The sequence below is a fragment of the Eucalyptus grandis genome, chromosome 5, assembly GCF_016545825.1.
Source record: "Eucalyptus grandis isolate ANBG69807.140 chromosome 5, ASM1654582v1, whole genome shotgun sequence".
NCBI lineage: Eukaryota > Viridiplantae > Streptophyta > Magnoliopsida > Myrtales > Myrtaceae > Eucalyptus > Eucalyptus grandis.
The window spans coordinates 1735435-1762484 of NC_052616.1; the positions used below are offsets into that span (position 1 = coordinate 1735435).

At 36.2% G+C, this 27050-nt stretch overlaps 2 protein-coding genes across 3 annotated transcripts; one reads left to right on the forward strand and one right to left on the reverse strand.

Moving 5' to 3' along the window:
* Positions 1-255: 255 nt before the first annotated feature.
* LOC104443480 (cell division protein FtsY homolog, chloroplastic) lies at positions 256-5025 on the reverse strand. Of its 2 annotated transcripts, none has more exons than XM_010056916.3 (12): positions 4592-5025; positions 4202-4306; positions 3911-3984; positions 3780-3838; positions 3491-3528; positions 3192-3312; positions 2998-3066; positions 2821-2903; positions 2554-2622; positions 1845-1907; positions 1608-1734; positions 256-945 (listed from the first exon to the last, which is right to left on the reverse strand). In XM_010056916.3, exons 1-11 carry the CDS (start codon positions 4928-4930, stop codon positions 1621-1623), a joined length of 1134 nt encoding a protein of 377 aa, XP_010055218.2. In that variant the 5' UTR covers positions 4931-5025; the 3' UTR covers positions 256-945; positions 1608-1620. The 2 variants fall into 2 exon arrangements, with proteins under 2 accessions (XP_010055218.2, XP_010055217.2); XM_010056915.3 differs by having other exon boundaries at positions 256-870; positions 4592-5024.
* Positions 5026-14172: 9147 nt separating this feature from the next.
* LOC120293460 (BON1-associated protein 1-like) lies at positions 14173-14727 on the forward strand. Its single transcript, XM_039312795.1, has one exon. The coding sequence runs from the start codon at positions 14173-14175 to the stop codon at positions 14725-14727; it is 555 nt and encodes a 184-aa protein (XP_039168729.1).
* The last annotated feature ends 12323 nt before the right edge of the window (positions 14728-27050 follow it).

The following is a 27050-nucleotide window of genomic DNA, read 5'->3' on the forward strand; positions in this document are numbered from 1 at the left end:
ACTCCGAACGTCCTGAATGAGTAGTGAAGTTCTGGAGATTTGTTAGTGCCGATTACTCTCTTTTATTACAGAATTGCAGGTTGGTTTGATTAGATCTCGATGAAATAATACATTTGATAGGAATAATGGATTTTGTAGAGAGAAAGTGGACGGTTGAAATTCATCTTCCTGAAAATTGGAAGGAAAACCCGCTTTATCATCTCTATGGGATTCGATCCCAAGTTATTGCCAAATAGAACAATGCAATTGCCAAAGTAAAATATTCTCGCATTTATAGCTATTGCACTTTTACTTACAACATGCGTAAAAACAGTTTGTTAAAATAATTACATTGAATTAAAATTGACTGCTTTCCTAAGTTAATGATCGAATAAATAGCACAAATCAGAAGGATTCTCACATTGCATCTTAAATGAAACACTACTGCCCCCCCTCAAGTAAGAAATCACTGATTACATATATGATATATCTATGATCCATATTCTATGTATAGAGGGCCAGAAAAAGCTTTGCTTCGGTAAGAGGAGGTAATATGACAATACGAAAACGAGTCAAAATGGATTGTCCCAGATATAGGGGAGTGGCAGAGAAATTAGCTATGTGCCGATGATGAATTCACGAACCAATAAAAGATGTTTTAAGAAATTTACAAAAATGCGAGGGAAAGCAATGATTCATTCTTTGTAAACCGTTATTCACCTTTCCAGCTCCATCAGCGAGACTATGGTCTTCAACGCGTATCACTTGCAAGAGGCAATTCATGAAACCCCAGGTTTCACATTATATCAGTAAAATCTCAGTTGCATTTCCTTGTTTGGCCAGAGAAATTGATATAAGTCCCCCTGCTCAGCTCGAACCATCTGGAGTTTGCTGTAGTAGTGAGCACGAGGAAAGGAAACAACTTGAGCTTCAACAGGTTCTAACGATAAAAGACGAGAAGGCTAGCTGCAATATAAGAAGCCATCGAGAATTTTCTCAGAGAGAGATTTGCTTTAAAAAGATGGAAGAGGGGTTAAGACCAACAGAGTCAACCGTGATCAAAGATCTATCTGTTTTCTTTTCACTGACCCATCTGTTGCCTCAAATTGACCATTTACAATTCATTCATTTTAAAAAGCGTCATAAAGCTGTATCTACCACCACTACCAGCACTGCCAAATGAAAAAGCGGCCATTCTATTTGATATTATAGGTGATCAGGCAAACAACCAAATTGTTTTCTCTAGCCTGCTGGGAGTAGAGATAAGGTAGAATATTGATCTGAAGTACTTTTTCTCGGTTGACCAAAACAGAATGACAAGTAGAAGCATGGTTTGCAAGATGCAACTTTCAAATGCTAAAAGAAAAGCTTTCCTGAGGAAGAGATGGGAGTAGGCAACAAAAGGAATAGCTAGCAACAGTGGCTAATTCAATGGGGAACTTTTCTGACGATAGAAAGTCGGGCTCTGGATGTGAAATAAAGTGTGAAACTGGTATACATCATTTTGAAACAAGAATTAATGTAACAATGATGGCCCCCGTTCAAAGGAATTAGTAGAGAAGAACCAATCATTGCATGGTTCTAATCAAACATTGGAAGTACGGGTAGCTCGTCTGATAATTACTCACCAACTTTAAAACCTCATGCAAATATTGCATCAACAAAAGCCTCCGCATCAAAGGGTTGGAGATCTTCAACTCCTTCACCAACACCCACAAACTTTACAGGGATGCCCAGCTCATCAACCACACTGACCTGCAAACAGAGTGATTCTCTTGCTAAAAACTTTGGCATTTCTATCCGAAGAGTTAATAGCCAGACAGGGATGAATCCATAGTGAAAAACATTCAAAAGTTGATACCTACCACACAGCCACCTCTTGCAGACCCATCAAGTTTTGTCAAAATATAACCTGTCACACCAACCACCTGTAGAAGTTCAGGATCAAAGTAATTAATACTGCCAGCTGTTGACCGTTAAACAAGCAACAATCAAAGCCAGGATTTTGAATTGGGATTGCTATTAACCTATTCGGTAATCTCCTGATCTCTGCTTAGCAGTCTAAATTTCTAACAGAATCAAACAAATAACATGCTAGATCTCAGAATTCTACAGAAAACTCTATCTAAACTGGGGCTCTAGGCTATCAGCACTCCGCTATATTTAAAAGACAATACAAGCAAGAGCAGGAGCAGATGAAAAGTGAGCAAAACTTAAGGCTGAACTGTAATAATCAACAAGATATCCAAATAATTTCTATGGTTCCTCACTTTGAAACTTCCACTTCATGAAAACATAATATATACTACATAGAATTAAGGACTTTGAAGACACTTCTTCCATGTTATATCCCTCATTTATGTATTCCACATGTCATGTGAGGGAGAAAACAGATCTTTCAGAGAAAAAAGTTGTTAGTTTGAGCTGGAGAAGAATTGTGATGGCTAAAAGACATTTTTCCCATTCTGTTTTTGTTAATTGCATAACTTTGACTCTAATCCACTGCTGCAAGTACATATAAGTGAGAAACAAGTATAGGTATTATCAAATTCAAAGATGAGAATGTGATATTACATCATTGAATTCTCTCGCCTGTGGAAGCATATTCAACCCTGTCGTCCCATCCAGAACCAATAAAATTTCCTGGGAAATTTAAAACAAGGTTTTCAGAAAATATCAAATAACCATAATTAGTGCCATTGTTAGATCCAAAATATTGGAAAATTTCATTCTTTTAGCTTTTAGAAAAGTGGCAGATGGATAAAGAAACATGGAATAGACAAAATGAAGAGATTCCATATATAATAAGATTTGCTCATGACATGAAAAGATGAATTATACATTTGGTGCGCCAGGAACCACTTTGGCAACAGCTTTCTTACATGCGACCAGCTCCTCCATCAAGCTGTAGTTAGTGTGCAGACCTGAAAATGTAAAGCAGGCATCTCTCCTAAAATTATGCCAGAAATAAGCCACACAAGTCTGTTCTAGAAAAAGCAAAGATGCGATCGTGCTTACGTCCGGAGGTGTCACATAAGACAACATCAAATCCTTGTTCTTTCCCTCTTTTCACAGCCCGCGAGAGCACTATTTAGAAAGAACTTCTAAGATCATAGTCAGCATCATCAAACTATGTAAATCATAAAAGAGAAGGTAATTCAACTGGGGATGCAAATAAAACTACATTCGACTCTTTCATTCCAATCGTCTACCTGATGATGCTTTAGGCTTCTCTCCTTCAGCCAACACAATCTCACAACCAGTCCTCTCAGCCCAAATTTCAAGCTGATCGCTAGCAGCTGCTCTGAAGGTGTCACCTGCTGCCAATAGTACCTAAGCCAATGTCCCGTCATCAGGTGGTGTAGACAAAATGTGAAAAAAAATCTATAGCACAGCTCATCTAGAATGTTGTACATGAATGTACTCCTTGATCAATAAATTATACTGAACTTTAGTTTAAGACATAAGGTTCAGTCCTCTCAGAGAAATGTTCGTGCCGGGAGGGAATCACCTTTGCTCCTTCTCTCTTTAGTCTATTAGCCAGCTTTCCTGCAGGGAGGCAATCAAAGACATCAGCATTAGCTCATTCTTTATGAGAATGGCAAACCTAATGCACTTTATCTCTTGAAAGCAAAGAATGGTCAAGGTTAGTCCAGTGTAGCAGAAAAGCAGCAGAATGATAAAGAACGCACATGAAAGAGCAACTAACTATTTTTGCAAAGAAACTTCCACTTGGATACAGCTTATTCAACTTCCTCCTGGTTTCTGTTGAAATTCTAGCAAGGAACCACACTACTTACCGAGAGAAGTTGTTTTCCCGCCTCCATTAACACCAACAATCATCACCACAGCCGGTTTCCTGATGATAAAACATAATGAACATGAACAGCGTATTTTGTGGCAAGAGACAAACATTTAAGAACTATCGAACCTGAAACCAAGTTGGAGTTCGGTTTTGCTCCCCTTTGTGGTTAACAACTCCAACACACTCTTCTTCAATGTGTCCTATGGCAATATAACACACAAGGAGCAGATTTCCACGTCAATCAGCTTATTTAGTTCCTCAATACATGTAGGCAAGAAAAAAAAATTCCAACTTGCAGAGAAGAATCAGATATACTACCAAATACAAACGGAACTTGAAAGAGACAATTAAACAATCAAAATCTAACTTGATAACAGCATGTCGCGAAAAGCAACCGATCGTTTCAATTGAAGATACCTTTATCTCAGCTCCCGATTTAAGCTTTCCTGCCAATATATCCTCGCGCAATCTATCCACAATCCTAACCGTAATTCTCGGACCAAAGTCGGCCACTAGCAGAGCCTGAAACCAATAGCAAAACGTAAGGAACATGCGAAACAGAAATGAAAATGGGACAACCGCTTCCAGGAAAAAAGCAATCGAACCTCTTCTAGTTCTAGACTCTAAGTACTGAAACTAAACACTCTCCATAAGCGAAACATGAAACAACGATACTTCTACGCACGACAAAGGAATCGCGCTACTTCATCGCACTAAAAAACTTCGACGAACCGCATAACCAAGCCGTACGAAATCAATCCTTCCATAACCGACTTCAAACTCTACAGAGAATCAAAATGAAAGGACCTCTTCGAGTTCATCGAGGACGCGATCGGTATCGGCGAGGTTCCAGTAAAGGAGGAGCTCATCGATGACCGCGAGGTTCTCTCTTGTCTTCGAGAATCCGGAGAATATCTTCTCCACGTCGCTCTTCGCCTTCTCCTTGATCAACCGGCCGAGCCGATTGAAGAAGCCCGTCTGGCTGGCCGAGCACTTGAACCTGGAACCGGCCGGCCGAGAGATCGAGGGCGCGGCGGTCCGGTTCGGAGGGAATCGGAAGCGGAGGCCAAGTGGCTGGGGCGGCGGCGGCGGCGAAGGCTTGGCGAGGAGAGAGAGATGATGACTCGACGGAGAAGGCGAAGCCATGGATGGTTCTCTTCTCAGTCTCGGTTCTTCTCACTCCCGGAGCTCCGTGTTCGAAGACGATGATACGCGCAGCGCAGAAGTTTGGATAAACCGAGCAGGTCCTACGCTGTCGTTTGGGCACAATAAGCTGCAAAAATGTCCTTTTTCCTCTTTGATTTCTCCTTTTTCGGACGATCTCTTTCCTCTCTTCAAAATCCAACCAAAATTAGCTAGCACAACGATTACTGGCGGATGTAGAATTGGAAGTGGGGATATTGAAATTTAAAACGTTAGAAAATTTTCAATAGGCCCTTTCGACTATAGTGTTGATAAAAAAATCCGTAATAAAAAAAAAATTAAATGAGAAATTAAATTATGACAATTTTCCAAAATATGAGTTACGGTAGATTTATCTCAAACGAGGGCTTAAAACGATTGATTTAGTCTCAAATAAGAGTCTTAACTCACACGATTGATGAGCATGTGCATCTCACATGCTATGATGCATTTTCTTCATGATTTGCCTAATCACTTTCGATGAAGACCTACGTGGCTTACATTAGAGATGAGCGATTCAAATTCTATGTAGATTTCATCTGAAATTTGGAACTTACCCACTAGAATACGTTTCAAATCTTTCTATGGTCAATTTTAGGTTCTTCTCAAGTTTTACTTGTATTATTATTGAATTATCATCTTAATAATTATTAGTTGTTGTTACAATTTATTGATCACAACTTATATTTAGATACATGAAAAATATGAAATATTAACAGAATAAAAGTTTTCATTATAACCATCGCCCTCGCCGACGCAACCTGCTTAGCTCTCTCTTTCTCATGAAGGGGGAGTTCGAGTTCGAGGCGTCATCTCAAATGTGGTGGTAGGTCTAGCGTCGTTAGAGATTCTTACCTGGATTTACTGTGCCAAATCATCCAAAGATATAGACAAAAAGAAAAAAAAAACACAAAAACTTGTTTCATGTCCAGGTTTCAGATTCCACTTACCCAAAATATGTAACCTACCTGTTAAAATAAATTTCCTAAATTTTGGAACCTAAAACCCACCCTGCATCTCTTAAAATCTAAAACTAGAGAGGTTTCCACTGGTTTGGTTCAATTGTTCAGGTTTTACCTTTGGACTATACTCATCCCTAGCTTGCATGACAACAATAATGGTTGTTCTCGATGTGGTGCAGCTCAGTCTGTATCATAGGCTTGATTCCGGTGGCAATTTCCTGCGGCATCCCGGTCGCTACAAAATTTGATGAGTCTGACTCTTTGATAAATACATTGCTGGTGTGTGGTCAGATTCTAAACACTTTCGATCTTAGGTGCATGGTTTAGTTCCGGTTTGGAATCCGTTGTTTGGGGCTGAGACGCCGCTTCATGGTGTGGACACGGGAACGAGATGCTCCTCTTCTACGGCAACCATGGTTACAATGGGGAAGAGAGAGAGAGAGAGAGAGAGAGAGCAATCATGGCTGCAAGGAAGCACCAGTGGTGCCTTACCTGTGACTCGGCTTCCATGGCATCACCGTGGCGTTGGGGCTCAACGGCTTGTCGAGCTTTGGGTGTGTTGGAGCAGGGTTACGTGTGCAGTATCGCGCGACATGGGATCTCGGTGAAGAAGGAATTGAAGGGACGGATGGAGGCGTTCACAAGATCTACAAGTGGCCATGGTCAAGAGCTTGGATATTTGGAGACCATGGTCAAGAGCTGAGAGCTCAAGCAGCCATGACCGTGATTGAGATCTCGGAGATATGGTGGCCGTAGTCGCAAGTGAGAACTGAGAAGAAAGAGAATGTCCATCGACGGCATCGAGCCAATGCTGGATGGAGGAACGAGAGAACGGCCATGGCATTACTTATTTGAATAACACGAGACTACTTTTTTATGTCTGCAATATGCAATGGAGAGATTCTAGAAGTGAGCCACGACTTGTTCAGAAACAATATACGGAGCTTACTAATATTAGTAATAGTGTTCACATAGTCACATTAGTCTCGCTCGAGCTAAAAGCATCAAGGAACACAGGATTGTCCCGTTCATCAAAGCAAAAACTGTGCTTAATCCCAGAAAAACATAAATGGAGACTTCAACTTGGCAATTCTCAAGTTCTTTGGCATTAAAAATGTACTTGTGATGCTTCCATCCTAGTGTCCCTGAAGATGGAGACATTGGGCACGATAACGTCATCCCTTCTAATAATCACAAACGTGCAGAGGTCTCCTTCAGAGAAATTTCCTTCTCAAATGCAGTCCAATTAGCAGAGATTACTGCACTGTGAGGTAATGTGGCTGATAGTTATTGAGCTTGACTAGCCATAATTTGTCCCTGAATGGGAGAGTCACAACCTGTACGCTTTTCTCGTTGGCATAACCAATGATTTTCTGAGGAAGAACGTTTGAGAATTCTTTTCAATGCATGTAAAAGATGCAACAAATTATGGGTAATTGGTTCTCATATGGTTTGTTTCTTATCCAGAAATTGAGAACCCGTCCCCTTGAGGTGCACCATGAAATCGGTGGCATGTTGCGAGAAAACTGAGGGAAGCTCATTCACCAGTTCCGGTCACTGCTGGAGAGGGATCCGATTCTGCTTCGATCCCATGTAACTCGCTCCGCTCACTCACGAAGCTCACTAAAACTCAGTAAACTCACTAGTAAAGATCTTGCGTCTTCCGCAACGTGATGGCCACTGCCACGAGAAACAGTTGATCCCCACTCCGCTCCAGAGAGAGAGAGAGATCTTACGTATGGATTCTACCTCCCAAAGGTACTGATCAAAGAAAAAGCTGACACAGGAAAGATTTTGCGTCTGTAAGAAAAAGAAAGATACGATAAGGGAGAATTATTAATAACTACCATTTTTAGGTATCTAATGGAAACTACATAATGAATAATAATAAGAGAGAGAGACAAAAGCGAGAAAAGGTTGACGTGACTAGTAATGTGACTTGTGGAAATGGAAAAAATTGGGGAGAGAGAGGAAATGCTTTTCCTGATGGTTCTTTTGTCTCTTTAACTCTTTTATTATTTTATTTTTGTCTTTTTGCCTTTTGCTTTTTGGTGAGTTTATGGTGATTGAGAAAAGGAAAGTGGTGTGTGTTGAATAAAAATAACTTTTTCGTACGTTTCATAACATTTTTATTCTAGAAAATAATTTTTAAAATAATTTTTTTATTCTCTAGGATAATTTTTGAGTAAAATCACGTATGTAAAAAATTCCCGAAATAGAAAAGGAGAGGAATGCGTTAAATATGATCTATAATTTTTTTATGATGTAATTTTTTTTAATTTTTTAATAATTTGTTGAGATTTTTTTTTTTCTTCTTTTGACAAATAACTGTGGACAACTACCGCGACGGACAGTTGTGGTGGGTGGCGAGTCTCCATCGACTGATTAGAAGAGAAAGAAGAAGAAGAAATAAAAGAAAGAAAATGACTTATTTCTAGAATTTGTTCAGGAACAAGAAGTTATTTTTTTCTACTTCTTGATTTTATTCCAAATATATTCTCCGACCAATTTCCTGTTCCAGAGAATAAAAAAATTAACTGACATTATCAAACGAATTTATGTTCTTTTTCTATTTCTAAGAACCAAAGAACCAAAAAAAAAAAAAAGTTGCCATGCAAACTCTAATTCGGTCCGATCCTCATGGTCTAGATTGGCAATTCCACAAATGAAATTGAAATTAGACCAAAAATCAACTGTTCCCATTTTTTGGAATCGGAACTGGATCGGTGACCTTGAAAAATCACCTAGAAATGGCTAGTTTAGTCTAGCTTGGGCAATTCCTGGTTCGGGCATGTGATACTTCGTAATATAGATGAAAGCATTTGCTAGTTCTATGAGTTTCTTTCAATAACAATTACTTTGATATATCTTATGTCAAATACTCTTACGATCATAGACTGGTCTATTTAAGAGAACAACCGTCGAACATAATTTTGGTTGGACCAGTTAGATTTGATGATTAATGTAATGTTAATGTATTTGCTCGTTCAAACATCATCTCTGATTCATACTAAATCAATTGGATAAAAGCATGGTATGATAGGAAAGGCATGCATAGCATTTACTTTACCAATTTGGCTCAATGGTCAATCTACTTGACATTTAAGAATTATGACAGCCCCCCGACAGTTGCGTGTTCAGGTGAGGGAGCAAGAGAGCAAATCCTTCACGGAACCAAAATGAAGAATATTCAGTTCTAACATCGATGCTCTCAGCATCAGGAGCTTCTGAACTGAGTTCCAAGAGCAGAAAGAATAACTTGATTAAATAGAGTCCTAGCTTGAGGACTGAGGATTTACAATTCCAAATCTTGTGATGAGCAGTTCGGACTTGCCTTTGGACTTTTGCTCCTCTGAAACTGGCTATCGCGTGCTGCCGGATGTGTATTCCAACGATCATGATCTTTGCTAACCCGTTTAGATCACATTGGACTCCTAAACATCTTCGCACAGTTTGGTGGCTGCAGTCCCTCCCTCATATTTTTGATACCGAGAGAAACCATATGAAACTTCAAGTTTAAATGGAACATCAACGTCGTCATCACCGCTCATAATTTTCAATTTTGGATAATTAAATTTTACCATCTTTAATATTGAGGCTTCATTTCCCATCACCAGTCTCTGGATCACTATGAGAATAATAGTTTGTTAGGAGTTACAAAATCTTAAATAAATTCTTAAAAAAGTAGGCTCTACAATAATTTGATTTTTTCATCCAAAACAAATTGTTATTCTTATTGTAGATTAATAAGACCATTACCAAATCATTTTTGTATATGACTATTCTCTTGCTTAATCATATTTATGTTCACGTGAGGAAATAATTGTGCACACACTAGTATCGTAGCAGTCAATCCTTAAAAATGGGCCCTTCCTCTTACGTGTTTCACATGAATAAGGATCGCTCGAGGATAGCACACATCATTGCAACTTTTAAAAGCTCTAAAGTTCTTTGTCAAACACGCTTTTCTTATTTGACAGCCAATTTATATTTCATCTTTCGAGTAGACTTGTCAAACGATTAGGTCGGATAAAAAATGATCTGACTTAAATAAACCAATTTAATCTGCTTTAGTAGTTTGTATGTAATACGATTATAGTAACTCATATTCAATCTATACCTAAACTAAGGTGAGAGTGTAGGCTGAGCTAACAAAGGATCGAGTGAGGTTCAAAGAAAATGAAGAAAAAGTCATAAAAATAAGTTGGCTCTATATCATGTTGAGTTTTATCATTCTAAACTTATTTATAACTTAGTTACTAAATATAACTAAATTATATAACAACTTAATCCATCATATATGGGTTAAAAAATGAGTTTATGATCGATTTTGATAGATCTACCTTTGACATCTGAACACATATCCGTATTTGAGAACTTGATCAAATTATGATCATGCTCATATGTTATTGCGAATTTAACGAATTGTAAAGGAGATCTTAACATCGTGACACTATAAACGAGAAAGTGCATCCTAGATGTGCCTTCTAGATACCAGACAATTTGGCTCAACTTTCAAATCATTACAAATCATCCTTACCTTCTACCGAAGCTATTTTCCACATATAATATCTTGGCTTTTAAAAGGGAATCCAGCTGAAATGTTATAATATTATACATCAACTTGAAGAATCCAATCACGACTTGATGATATGTCACAAGTAAATATAATATCCACGATCGCCTTGATCCACGAAGAGACGACACGCAAAAATGACCGGGAGAGCTGCATCCGATTTGTCTGATTCATACGCGACGACGCACGGGAACAGCAGCTTCCCCAGCAATTTGCCCCGCGACTTTGTTAGTCTCCCCTAAACAAATCACGATCCGGCTCTTCTCTTTCTGTCTGGTGGGCGGAAGAAAGCGAGAGGCCAAGTTTAATGCTTCATGCTCTGGATCAGCAGACTTGGTGATGATATGATGACGTGATCAGAGCGACCATGCTGCCGTCACCCCATATTTTCTGATTTTTTCAAGGCTCAATTTTATTTTATTTTATTGTTATCAATTCGTGACTTTTGCGCTCACTTATGGTCATCGGCGGAAAGTATTGCCATTTGTTTTTTCCTTCGTGTTAGTTGACTCCCCGTGGCTTTTTAAGTCTTTCTCTCTACGTGGGCATCAGCTCATGCGGGTGACGTCACTGGCGTGACGTACGACGGTGCCCCTCTCGACCCACGTTGTCGTCGAATCTCACCGTGATTGGCGATGGCGACGCAAAACAATGATTAGATCTATCGGTACGTCGAATCCTCCCTCTCTCTCTTTCTCTCTCTCTCTCTCGGGGTCAAAAAAAGAAAAGGGGTAAGTCGTCAATGATCAATTGCCAAAAGAGCGAACGATTGCACTGCTTTAATTAGTTTTTGCGTGAAAAGAGAGAGCAGGTGGGCCTCATCCCCTTGAGACTAACGCTTTCTTCTATGATCAGTTAATACAACTTGGCCTATGTATGTATGGAAGTCGAGTCAAGCTTTCCATCATTCTCTTAGCAATCCTCATTATTATCCAGATAGAGGGAAAAGTTAAAAAGAAAAAGAAAAAGAGAAGGAATCCTAAATCTCACTTTGAAGAGAAAATACTATTGAAGTAACAAAAGAAAAGAGAAAAAATCAGAATGTTCGCAGTGCGGAATCTTTTATGAATCGGTATGAATATAACAAATCAAGCATAGTATTAATGAATTGATCATATGATCTTATTTGTCTTTTATTCAATTTCCGTGTAGATGAAATTGTTATGTTTTTATCTTTAACTTTCACCAGAGTGGTGATATCTTTATATCTATTGTATAACATATTAATGAAAATGAACGCTTCATCAACTCAATTTCTGAGTTTCTTCAAATGATCTTGAAATATTCAACCTGGTTAATACTCTGCTTGATTTGTTATCTCCTGATTTGTAGAAGATTATGCACTATAAGCATTCTGATTTTTCCCCTTTTGATTTGTTACTTCAATCAAAACCAGTGCTTAACTAAATCCTTTCTTTTGATTTTTTCTTTTGGGTTTGCAAAGATTATATTTTGGCATATAGACACAAGGGGTGTGCAACTAGACCAAGTTTACTCGAGAACCAGACTGGACCACCTATAAAACAAGTCTAGGAACAAGTTTATGTTTGAATTGGTTTGGGAACCGATTGAAAACGATCTAGTTTCCTGTTCCAAGTAAAGGTCACCAGACCAATTGGACCGGTTTTTACTAGTGTTAAAAAAGATTTATTAACCATTTTAGATAAATGATTAACTTATTGTAGTAATTGTGGGAATGAGACTAATATTATATTCATGTTTACTAGTAATATTTATGTAATGTTAGGATTTTTACTTTGCCTTGTGATGTTTATTTATGAAAGTTAGTCTTGTGGATCTTAGTTTTTTGTTTAGTCAAAAAGTTCATGTACTTATTGATTACATGTGTTTAATGTTTCAATACAAATGAAGATGATTATGTTGTTATTTTGTCGCGTATTTAAGTAAACTTCAAAATTGTATAGGATATCGAACGCTTACAAAATAGGTTCTAGTGCAAAAATGTAGACCCTGAAATCGAACCAGAAAAACATGGTAAGTTCCAAAACAGGCTTTAGTACGAGCATGATTAAAAAGAGGGGGGGGGGATTAGTTATAAGAGGGTTAGGTACAGAGCTCTCAAGTCTAGAATCTACCTACCCCGAAACCACTACCCCGAAAAACCGCCTTTAGTAAACACCTGTTCAATTTATTAAACGCCAATGAGGTAGTTTGGCTGCCCGTGCATCTCCTTGATGAATGCCGGAACTCTATTATATGTTTTCTCCCTTAACATCTAAATTAAAATGGTAGGAGAGGCATCCGCGGATGGGATCTGACGTAAGCCAGACAGGCAAAACGTTTTGGGGACAATTTTAATTTAAAGTTAAAACGACAATTAATTACGTGGTCAGCCATGAAGAAGAGACCAATAAGCTACAATTACCAAAAAGAAAAAACTACTGCGAACATGATGGATACATGCTTCTTTTTTTTTTCTTCTTTTTGAAATGTCATTGTATACATTACTTAGCTTGATGGTTCATCAACGCCTCATCAATTCGGACTCCTATCTAAATAATGCAATGCAGCGTCTCTCATTGCATGGACAATTTCTCTTAGTTCTCATATATAAGTCTAGAATTACTATTAAGATAAAGCAGAAGCATCCTCTTGTAACTTTAGCCAGTTATTTTACACTATCTTTTGTTCCCCGTTCACGCAATTTGAATAGTCTACAATTCTGGAAATTGTCATTTATTGAATAGAATAAAAGAGAAAGATTTTCCATGCTAGTTGTCCAAGGCATATTTAATTCCAAGCGACTATTAAGCCGATCCAATTTCCTAGAAATTTCCTAAACATTAATTATCTTGCCCCATTTTGAAAAATTCGAGGAGGGTGGAACCACTGCAATCCTCCAGACTGCTAGTCTTCATTCATCTCTTCACTATTTTTCCTAAATTGATATTTACCGATTCTTTGAAAAAAAAAACATTTTCATATAGTCATATTAAGATTAGTGATGTTTTACCTCATTACTAGGAAAATTGCTAGGACAAAAGTTTATTCTGGATAAGTATCACAGGTATCATAATCCAGGGAGGTATTTCGCAAGCATAATTAATTTATTCTATATAGCGTATTTGAAACTAATAATGATATTGTCAAATTATTTTCCTCCAGTCCCTAGATTAGAGGACAACATCACGATTCCAAAATTTTAAAAGCATCCTTACATATATCCCATCCGATATGAGAAATTATCAAAGCAACAACCTTTGAAGTTGTTTCAAGAAAATTGCAAGAATCATCTCGTCATATTCGAATAACCATCGAAGCTAAAATTCTAAGGCGATATCAAGGAAACTACATAAACTCGGTTTTATTATATTTCCAATCTCTTATCGTAATTGTAAGTGCTAAAAAATAAGGATTCTTAAAGGTAATTGTGAAGAAACTACGAAAACTTATTATATATATGACAATTACTTTCACTGCATCATCATCTTTTGTACATATGCATTATTTAAAGAAAGTATATATTCAATACCAAAAAGGAAAGGAAAAACAAAAGGAAAAGAATATATTTCCCAGTCCGAGTATTTCTCAGATCCAAATCACGTCCTCGCAATCCAAGAAGAATCGTTCAAACAAGTACAAACGTTTCGTCGTCTCCTGTACCATTATATAAAGTCACACCCACTATCTTCTTGAAAACGCCAGACATGGCCAACACTCACCATCGCAGTTTAGAGGTCACCGTCATCTCCGGCGAAGACCTCCGCACCAACGGCAGGCCCGTCAAGAACAACGCCTTCGTCACCGTCAAGGCAGACTCTTGCGGCTCGCCATCGTTGCCGCCCAGCTCGACGAAACCCAACGCCCACGGGGAGAGCAATCCTTATTGGGACGAGAAGCTCCACGTGGACTTGCCTGCAGGCTCGCGCCATGTGGTTGTGGAGGTCCGCCAGAGGAGCTCCTCGTCCAGAGACAGGCTTGTCGGGACGGCGTGGATTCCGGTGTCGGACTTCGTCGGAGACTACACGCCGGAGAATTACCTGCGCTTCTTGAGTTACAGGCTGAGAGACGCCAAAGGCCTGCGCAACGGGATCATCAACATCTCAGTGAGGGTCGTCACATCGTCGTGTAAAGGGAGTTCGTCGTGTTCGTTGCGTCCGCCACCGCCGTTGCCGGAGTTCAGGATGCCGGTGGATCGGGAGGAGCACGGCGGGACGGTGACCGGCGTGCCGGTTTGGTATCCCAGTCAATGGAAAGCTTGAGAGACACGTGGTTGGATCTGGTAGTGGACCCCAATATGATATTCGCTTCTGCGTCGATAAGTTGAGGTATTCTTTTGCCAGCCACAGAGAAGATCATGATATACTTTTTCCTCTAAGCATCTCAATCTCCATATTACAAGGCACGCTAATTTGCGCCTTTCCATCTCAAAATCTTGTCAAGGTATTTCATGAGAGTCCATTTTATTCATTACGATAAATGACAAGATCGATATTAGAATTGAAATAAACATAATTGCAAAACAAATAACGAAAAATTATTGAGTAATCATGAAAATGTCTAGATATTTTAGTTTAGATTTTACACATACTACAGGCATTTTTTTTCCTCCTAAAATAACTCAAATCTTTAAAAACATTATAGACCCATTTTAAGTTTTCTTTTTCACTTGCCTATTATTCTGCTTATTTTTTTTAGTAAAAAAAGCTGTAATTTGTGGAGAATTCCTGCCTTATAACCAAGTTGATCACCGACGGCAATTATAGACTGGGTCAATTCCAAGTAGAAATTGGAGGCACTTTTACGGACTCAAAAAGACAAAAGTTGTCATCCACCTATTATGCAAAGTTGTTAACCCCAGAAAGAAAGAGCTTATTCTAAAATATTCTTCATAGCGGACGCGATTTGACTCTCAATAAAAAAGGTTAGTAACCGTGATGTATTTGGAATTCTTTAGTCCGTTTGTTACGTTTAGGCTGTGGTCATCCAATACGAGATTTGCGTTTGCGTAGTTCGGTTGAGCTATCCTTCCATTGGCCAGAAAAGAAAGAAAATCATGAAGTATTATCTGCCCTCGGAACAAGTTTGACGCATTACAATACCAAGAGTGATGAATTTGGAATATGCTATTAGTTGTCACGTGGTAATTCGATATGTAAACTCTAAAGATCATTTGGATTTCTATTTAGTTAATCTGCAATATTAATGAATGAGTTTGTTTTGAGAAAAATGAATAATTTGAAAAATATTTTCATATATGATGAAAATATATATATTTTCATTTATTTTTGTAAGTGATATAAATAATCATTTTTAAAAAATAAATTTTAAATTATTTATTTCTTGCAAAATAATCGAAGCTCATATCACTACCTCTTTTCACATTTTTTTTTCCGTGACTTAAATATGAACTTGATCTCTATATATGTCATTCATTACATCGTGTTTTCATCAAAAGTCTAATCTATGTGGGCCGGCAGCCCTCATTTGGATGATATTTATTGGTCATATTCTACTAAATGAATCTAGACTAAAGGTTTTCCATGGAAGGTGCATGCATACATGCATTCCCATGAAAAAAAATATGAAAGTTTTTAGCCATACATTAACAAAGTCAAAGCTCGCTTGCATATCACATATGTAATTAATGATATGATCGATACTGACGTGGATACTTTTTAATATTTTTCGAGTTTATCTATATTGTTCATGATATGGTGAAATTAGTTAGTTCATCGTGGTTCTCAAATATTTCTAGCACCTTCTTCGAAAAGCATTCGATTATAACACACAATAAACTTCAAAACACTAATAGTACTGCTTTTTCTTTCACGTGATTCATTACGTCGTGTTTTCTTCAAAGATCTAATCTATGCCGGCCCTCATTTGAATAATGTCTATTCGCCATGTTTTACTTACAAAAAATCAAGAAGCTCTCATGAAAAACATATGTAAGCTCCCCGACTTCGAGTAGGACCCGGCATGGAATACTAAAGTCGAGGCATGTCCACGTGTCACCGACATGTTCATCGAAACCCCCCTATGCAACACGTGGCGATCCTAGGTCCCTTGAGCGGCCTGAATGATCTATTTTGTACTTCAAAAAAAGCTACAGAACACCGCCCATTGAACATGGTGTAACGAGAAACACATGGTTTTGAATCTGTGAGCAGTTTATACAGAACTTTTTTACGTTAGACGACTGGCCAGCGTCCTCCGTCGGCGTACTCTATAGTCCATACGCCGCATAGGGACAGAAAATATGCCGGCCCACGTGATTAATAATTTATAGGGTTCAATTCTTACCTTTTACAAAAAAAAAAAAAAAAAAAAAAAAAAAATTTATAAGGTTCACGTTACAAAAGACTCAAACCGATAAATATATGATAAATTCATCTAAAATTAAATTGTGAACCATTAAAAATTCAAATTGGTATATTTATGATAAATTTACTTAAAATTATTTTTTTGATTACGAAGAACTTTAAACTGGTACATTTACGACAAATTTTTAATCTCTTAATTTCCGTTAAATTGAATTAATAACAAGAAAAAAAAAAATAAAAACTGGTAAGTATATGACAAATGGAGGGTAAAATCATATATGTACCTATCAATTGTCACTTGTCTTCAACTTAACAATTTGATGGTAAAATTTAATAAAAAGTAATAGAGACTAAATTTGTCGCAGGTGTAAAAAATTAGTTCAGGAGAAATTTTTCACGAATGTACTAGTTGGAAGTTTTCCATAATATTAACTCTAATTTATAAGGTGAAATCAAGGCGTTGCAAATGGACTTTGACTAATTTAGGTTTTGTAAGTTGTGAGGATTTTTTTTTTGGGTTATAATTGATTGTTGACTTTTATATTTTTGCTTAAAGACTCCACAGTTCACGCGCATTTCATAAAGAATGGAGATCGACGTCATCGATTACAACAGAATATGGGCCCCTAAACAAAACCATTCATATTGCATAATTTTGCTTTCGCATTGCATTCAGGCATTACAAAGATTTTCTTTTCAGCAGTTATATGTCCACATCGAATAAATTTCCTGTAAATTGGTCTGATTGCAAATTGCGTTTGAACCGGTCTTACGTGCTTGAAGTTAGGAGAGAGGAGGCCCTGACTTCATTCGAAATTTCAAGATGAAGCCCACGCGAGCCCGGACGCAAAGGGACACTGTGAGAGCATATATTGAGTAAATATTTTCGGTCAAAAGCAGGATAAAGATGAGTGCCAAATGTTCAGCAAAATTCGGTCAAGTATGAAAGCAAGAAAAGTAACGTCCAATAAAAACCAAAGCAGCCACCAAAAAGCACTCACACAAAAGATCAAGCACACATGGAGGCAAGAATACTCGGTCATAGGTTTGTTCAAGAAGGAATTTTGTAGAAGTTAACTTTTGAGAAGCCAAATAAAGAGGACTCACCCATAAAACGCGAAAAGTGATTTTTTTTTTTTTTCAAGAAATAAAAGAGAAAGCTTTCATTTCATCAATTAGGTGTTCATAGAACTACAAGAACGGGCCTATGAGTAAATAATAGCCCAAAGGGTTTGGGTGGGTTAAACAACCAGTTACCAAGAAGGGTTTTCGTCTCTGGCCTTTGCGATCCAATTTGCTAATTGATTGGCCTTGCGGTAACAGTGGACAACTTGCATTGAGAAAGCATCTCAATATGTTTTGAGGTTTGACAAAACCTTTCATAAGTGTTTAATAATTTTGATGATAGAATTTCCAAGTAATATTCTTGAAGCAACTCAGTTCTATTTAGAATACTTGTTCGTTTGATCGAGAAGTTCTAAATTTCTATGTCAAAGACATTGTTAATTCATATCATTTGAATTAAATGAAGATAACTATAAAGCTTGCATAAGTGTTGTCAAGATGACATAAATCTTCAGGCTTTTCGCGGAACATATTCAAATGATTGAAATATTCAGAATCGGTATGGATTATATGCAGCGCAACAGCTAGTAATTTGGCTTGGATTTCCTTTTATGAATATATTGATTTTCTATCTATTCATGAAGGATGAATATCAATGTAATCCTCTTGTTGCAAGGGTTTGTGATTCAATTGACAATCATTTGAAGACAAAGTAGTCCTCTTGTTGCAAGAATTCTACTTATGGAAACCCAACTTTGGTTGTATGGGCAACTAAATCAAAGGGAGACTTGAATCTAATAATTCAAACAACAATGAGATCTTCTTGCATCATTCATGTCCAATCGGTTGATTAAATGAATGATCCTTAGAGTATTGTCCAACGGTCAACTTGGAAATAGAGGTTTATAAAAAGTAGGTTGTGGTGCTGAAGCAAGTATAAGATCTTGAATATGAAATTTTAAAGTTCAAATAGAGCTTCGAGATTACATCCTTGTCTTTGTGAGCTGAAATTATAATATTTGAGAAGCATTTGTTTAGAGTGATTGTGTGAGGTTAGAACATATGATCACTCATACTTAAGTAGAGAACTTAGACTATGTAATCTCTTATTGATTCTCTAGGAAAATCCAGCAAATATGTTGTTAACGTGGGAGAGTAAATGTAAACTTGCAATAAGCCAAACCACTATAATTACTGTGTGCAAATTTCTTTATCTCTTTAACTCTATTATTTTATGCGATAGCATATTACACACGAGAATATTATCACTGTGTATTTTCTTATAGGACTTTATTCATTTGTAACATTAATCTTGATAGTTTTAAATTCCGCTTACTCTTATTAAGATCGGGTATAATTACCTATTCACCCCCTTTAGATGATAGTGATAGCCTCCAACAACTTGGGCTTCATGGAAATGGGTCAATCATGATGTGCACTCCTCAATAAGGGCCCTTTGTTCCCATCCAAACTCAAACATAACTACAAGAGAGCTTATCAGCAATAAGCGATTTGACAAAAAGCTCACTTGTGCATATCAATTTGATCTTCAAAGTTGTTTGGTGAGTCAACAGTGCTAGGGCTTCAACTTGGATTGTAGAGGTTGCATGAACACAATGAGTAAAGTCATTGACCAAGCTCCTCAATCACTGAAAAAGGTAATATCCAAGTACCAAATCTGCCCTCTATATAACTTTCGTGAAGTAGAATAAGTTCTTGGGAAGATAAAAAAAAAAATAACAACTTCTTCCTCCGTAAGGAAATCTTCCAAAAATTTCGAACCTAATCTTTTTAAAAAAGTGCACGCAGTCTTTTTGTGCTTGCAAGCCAAAGTTTTAACATAAGAAAGTCGAATTATATATTTTACATGATATAGAATTTGTTTCTTTTTCTTTTTAAAGAATCTGATGTGATAATGAGAAAGATTTCTGCATACACGTTGTCGCGACCTACCCTTTAGAGGGAGGGAATAAATTTAGAGCTATTGCCTAAAAGATGGACCTATAACCCATGATTTAGACTCGGGTTCTCTTAAATCCATACTGTTGGACGCAAATTGCGCTACCCCAAGATCTTCATAACCAAAAGAAGAACATGCATAATTGAGTAGAAAGATTAACGCACCTGTTTTGTGATTCATTGAACATAAAGCGAAAGCAAAAAATGGATTACCCACATATCAAGGGGATCCACGCATCAAATCATTCTCCTCTTTTGCCCTCCGTATCACTAGCTCAATGAGGTGGCCCCCCTCACGATTAGCGTTAGGTAAACGCCCCTTAGGTGAGGATAATGTGAGAATTAGGATTAGAGGAGAGACTTGAGCACTATTTATAGAGTTTCCAACCAGTCCCCCTCATTATGGACCAGGACTCAACTTGGCCCACACTAGTCAGCCCCATATTAGACTAATTAAGAAACATTTTATCTCACCTTAGACCAACTCTGTTTTTACGGTAACCGTAAAAACAGTAAATTATAATATCAATTAATTTAGTCCACATTAGAAAAACTCTTACATTCTCCCACTTGGACTATATTAATTGAAATCATACTGTATGTGCGCACATTTGGTCTAGAAATAATTCTTAATAGTCAATCCTATCTCATAAAATCTTAAACACCGAATCATGGCGGTAACTGCATGTATACACACAGAACATTCCATGGTCTTGAGTACTCTCAACTTTATTGATATGGATTCAATATGGTAGTGTGGCAAATGGATAACATCTCTCATAGAAAGATCCCATTTGTCAATCATCATTCTCTTACCTTAGGTGTCACAAAAACTTGTGCCACTAGAGGATGCTTTATGGTTCCAATGAACTCACATATGTCTTGTCCTTATGGTTAACTTTTCTTTATGTATCACAAGACATGCACAAGGCTAATAATCGGATGCTCGGATGCCCCTAGCCTTCACTCAAGATTTATACAATCCCTCGAGATTTTATCAATATGTATTCAATATAAAAACAACACATTCAAAAATATTTTATTGAATGCAAAAGTTGATACATATCAAACCGTTACAAAGTGTAACGAATATAGATGAAACATTTATCAGAATAAAGCCAAAATAGCTCCCATTAAACAATAGCATCTCATAATGCTCCTAGGCCCATGCTAATGACATGTCACTCAAATACACATGGGCATAGGCCTTTAATTAGTGGATATGCAACCATATCATTTGGAAATATGTTATATTATAACGTCACATTTCTGAACTGTTTCATTTTGATAAAAAATTTTGACTACCATATATTTAGACCCATTGAGACCTCAGTAGTAAATAAATAGTACTACAAATTTGTTATCTCAATACAACCATATGGGTCTATCCATAAAATTAAAAATAGTCAACTCCTTCATGAGGTTTCGGAGTCTAATGGCCCAAGTAACAACCTAAAAGAATGTTACTAATACTATTTATATAGTAGAAGATAACATAGAATTTTATTTACTGCACTTCCTGCTAACATAAATATGTATTCCGTTATTGATTGCATGTCATCAGAACAGCCAGCAAAGTTTACATTTAAATACCCTACTAATTGCAATAATTAAACATATTTGCAAATTAGCATATAATCTCATGTTCTTTTTAAGTACCTTAAAACTTTCTTGACAACAACCTAGTGATCACGTCTCGGATTTGATCGATATTCTGCCTAGAAGTCCCGTCACAAAGACAATATTTAGTCTAATGCAAATTTGAGCATACATTATACTTTTAGGTGCACTGACAAAATGTACACCATTCAATTAGATTTTCTCAATATCTAAATAAGAACAATGTGATAGATTTAGTCCATCACCCTTAACAACATGAGCAATTCCTGACTTGCAATGATGTATATTGAATATTTCCAATATACAATCAACAAATGTCATCTGAGAAAATCTAATATAATATGGCAAAAACAATCCTTACAGATTTCAATACAAAAGATAAAAGATGCCTTAAGGTCACTACTTGTAAACAAAATATCATGTACATAGTATATGAGAAAAATAAATTTCCTCCCATTAATCTTGCAGTATATTAAATTATTTTGTTCTCAATAGAACAAAATAACAACACTATAAAACTTTAATAATATTGTTTGGAAACTTTCTTAAGACTATGAATAAGACTTTTCAATTTACACACAAATTTATTTGAATCTGTTGCAAAATCCTCCAATTGCACAATATAGATTTTGTATCTATTTGGCATAACTCCATATCAAAATAAATTATTAATGACACGTTTACTCTAAAAGAATCTTTAAAAATACTAGAAATAAATATTTATTTCTTCACTATTAACTATCCACCCCTCTTTCAGAGTGAAAACTTTAGCTACCAATTTGGCTTTAAATTCCACAATCTTTCTTTGAAATTCTTTTAGTTTTGTACGCCAATTTAAAACTAATGAACTTATGATCTTTAAGCAAGTAAGTTAGTTTCCAAACATTATGATGTTTTATAGATTGTATATCGCATTTTATGGCATCTAATCACATACTTGATTGAGAATAAGAAACAAAATTTATAAATATGCCATTACATCAATCATATAGTGGATATTATAATCATGCTCTCACAAATAGACTATATAGTCTAATGGTATAACTGATCATTTTTCCCTAACAAATCTCCTTAATAAAGCTGCAACCACTTTATTCTGCACTTGAGAGATTTAAGAAATTTAATTATAAACTATATCAAGTCTATGGTACATGAGATTCCATAATTATCTGTATAGGTAAAGACAAAAATACAGTAACCTCCATCATACTATTATCTTTAATAGTCTGAGAGTAGCTATTCTCTATAATTACGTCAATCTTTAGAAACTTTAGAGTATGTGATTCCATAATTTTTGCACATTTTTTAGGGTCATAAAATCAATACCCCTTTAACAATCTAGATAAGATACAAAATAATTCCGAATGGATATAAATTCCAACACATTTAATATTGGATTAGATAACCTCACTTTCGCATGACACCTCTAAATTTCATATGATTCAAGTAATTTATGTCAAGTCTTTAACTCAAAAGAAGTTTATGAAATTATTTTTGTATGTGAAAATGTTACTTTCAAAATATCAGCCCACAAAAGACCATATAAATTATTCTTATTAATCATACTCATCACCATGTTTAATATGGTGCATTTATGCCTTTTGGCCAAATCTTTTTATTAGGATTTTCATGCATAGTAATTAAATCACCATCCCAGAATCTACCAAGTATTTGACAAATGACCTTTAAGCTATTTCACATTGTCATACTTGCCAAAAAACTCACGGCCACTATTAAGCCTAACAACCTTTTAAGACTAATTGTAATTGTTTTATTCTTTATCTCGGTAATTTTACTTCTTTAGATAACCGTTAAGAGTAGACATAATATCAACATTGTCAACTTTTCTACTATTCCTTTAGACATGTGTGAGATTATTTCTTAAATAGAAAATTTTGGAAACAACCTCTTCAACTATGTATGAGATGTATATGTCATTAGAACTTAAACATAATCTTTGCAGATGTATCTTAATTTCAATATCAGACAAAACATAATTTCAAGCAATTAAGGCTTCCATCATCTTATAGCAGTACAATCTGTATGCAAACCTCTTTTCAAGTGTTCCAAAATGGAATGCTTTATAGACAGTAAGCAAATTCAATTGTTTTTTTTTTCTCAAGCAACAAATTATATGTCCACAATTTAAAATTTGAAGCAGTAAAAATCTCAATAATAATTGAGTTATTAATTATAGAAAATGTGATTGAAAAACAAGTAATGTATATAATTAGCATCATGTGAGCACTATATAACTTGACATACAAGTATACATCTAGAGAGTTACACGCATAATTATATAATCATCTTTGGGCAGAATACATGACATGCAGTTGTACACTCCTCACATGATAGCGGTTATGAGAATATATTCCAATTCTTTGTGAATTCATCACCTTTGAGCATATGAATCACTAGAATCAGTCACTCTCCACTACACTATCATGTATCCCTTCATGAACTAATACACAATCACCTCATTTGGGTATATGACTACGCATTAGATCAGGAGACATCCCAATCATCATACGAGACCGAAATTTCTCAAACACAATCAAGCGTGCCACTTTGGCGGTCACTACTCAATTGAATCATTGAAATTCTCTCATACTAGGGATATAAACTTTACTCCTCACATACACCATATACATGTGATTTTAACTTTAGTAATAGGGGCAGCATATCACCAAAATCACATATCATGTTAATTGCTTTATTCATTAATAAAATCTTTATTCATTAATAAAATCTTTATTTATACATATATATAGAAAATATAGAACCTGAAAGACAAATTCCAATGAGATCACCGATGACAACAATACAAGAAACTTTTCATAACATAAAAGCAAGCATCTCTTGTGCACCCCAATTACTGATTACTAAAACAACATTAAAAGGATGCTGATCTAAAATATCTCTCACAAATTAACATCAATAGTAATACAAGGTATACCAAATCGACAAGCTTGACAGCTGATCCATTATTACTCATGAGTTTCATAAGGCAAAACATGACTTCAAGGCCAATAGCTGATTTATTAGCCAATTTTAAGTAATAAATTATCATTGCATCAACCAGTGGCCTATTAATTGAGTCAAATCGGAGAACCAAATATCTAAATTATAACAGTAGATATAATTGCTTTGTGTAAATGTTGTCATACTTCTTAATCATAAAAATATTCAACTTGATAGACATTAACAAGTGACCAAATGAGTTCATGTACAATATGTAGTAACTTAATTGACATGCATTACCCACATTCAGCAAATATGTTAATCAGTACAATCAGTTTGGTCATGAGTTCTTAAGATGTCCATCATTCAAAGATTACCAGCGTGTCAAGGAGTATGCTTGAGTAACAAAAGTTTCATAACCTTTATTATTTATCATCAGCTCAATACATAGTTCAAATACTATCCCATATTGATTGTATCTCATTAAGCCAGTTTCAATTTATAATAAAGTTTGATAACATACTAGTAACCCATCACCTGTATTTCCAAAATCAAAGAAAATACAAGAAAAATACGCAAAAATATATTAAAAATACACATATTTAGGGCTTCGTATGTATTTTCACATCCATAAAATTATCAAACATGTAAAATAAATATACCATGATGTAGAGGATGATCATACGAACCTAATGCCACTATCCACGCGCCGAACGGAGGCTTCATGCACCCACACGCGCCGCCTGAGTGTGCGGCGTGTGGAGCTCACGCGCGGCGCGCGTTCGACGCCCAAGCGGTGCGTGGCCGCGCGTGGGGGCACGTGCGTCATCCTTCAGCGACGCGCCGCCCATGGTTCTGCTCGTCTTGACGAGCCCAATCCAAATTTATAATTTTATTTTATTTTTATTGAACAAAAAATCTTGAAAATCTCAAATTAGGGAAAAAAGTTTATGTGTTCAAGTTCTAGGGTTATGGTTGCTCTGATACTACATGTTGAACGCAAATTGCGCAACCCCAAGATTTTCATAACTAGAACAAGAGCATGCATAATTGAGTAGTAACGCACTTGTTTTGGGATTCATCGAACATAAAGCGGAAGCAGAAAAAGGATTACCCACATATTAAGGGGATCAACGTATTAAGCCATTCTCCTCTATTGCCCTCCATATCACTGGCTTAATGAGGTGGCCCCCCTTACGATTAGCGTTAGGTAAACGCCCCTTAGGTGAGGATAATGTGAGAATTAGGATTAGAGAAAAGACTTGAGCACTATTTATAGAGTTTTCAGCCAGTCCCCCTCATTACGGGCCATGCTCAACTCGGCCCATACTAATTAGCCCCATATTAAACTAATTAAGAAACCTTCTATCTCACCTTAGACCAACCCTATTTTTACGGTAACTATAAAAACAGTAAATTACAATATCAATTAATTTAGTCCACATTAATCATACCTCATGCGACGTTAAGGTGTTTACAATAATTATGTAATAAGGAATCACCACTAGCTTATTTGGGTTGGCTAGAAATCAAGTGAGGTATGAAAGTGTACCTCACTTCCTACCCAACCAGATGATCTAGAGCCAATTACTTGATTACATTAATTAATTAATTAATGTCATTTTGGTACCTAATCTTCTATTTTCTATTCTTTATCTAATTTTCCCTTCCTTGGGCGTGGTTTCCTTCTTCATTGAAGCTGTAGGAAAAAAACTAATGAGAACAAATAAATTTTTCTGAGGCGTGCAAGCATAAGCACTATCCTTAAGGATAATTTCGCCCATCGGAGTGTGAAACTCGTGCAATAGGCTTCTGATGGCTATTCTCTCAAGATACAACAGACCTTCTTCTTAGAAGGAACATAAACAATGTTGTGTATAACCCAGCAAAGAAAATGAAATGAAATACTTCAAAAGAAAGATTATATTCTCTATTTCATTCAGTGTATATATTTTTAAGATTGTCTTATGAGATTTTATATTCAGACAAAATAGAGCCGTTAAAAGAGTCGTTGTAAAATAATGAAGGATTTATTTGAGAAATAAATTAAACGTTACAAAACGATTGAAAAGCCGTTATATGACCATTAAGAAACCGTTATGTGACCATTAAAAATAATAATGGTCTTCAATGCGGTCATAACTTTTTATCGAAGCTATTATTGTAAATATTTCAAAATATTATTGAAATATCTAACAATCCCCTACATATTTCAAAAGATTTTGAAAATAAAAAATTAATATGATGCTGGGTTATTGGAGTGTAATGCATCGGAACTGGTGCTTGTTAGGCTATGAACCAGCCCTAGAAGAAATGAAATATAATTCACAAAATTATTTGTGAAATTTGAAAGTTCTATGAACCAAAAATTTCTTTTGTGAATTATAATTTTCATCAATCACATTGCACTCCCACAAACTTTGTTGTTCAATGCGGTTTTGTGCTAATAGGCCATGTGCATGCTTGGTTTATTCATAAGTACTTTAGAGATTTTTGCCAGGAATTCTCATAGGAGCAGCCCCACTCCACACTTATATAGGTGATTCCATCAAGTGTATTCTGCAGCTTAATACACCACCAATAATGGCTATGGAATTTCATTAAGAGCTTAGCTCAACCTCTTTTTTCCTTGTAGTTTTGCACCATTCTCATCT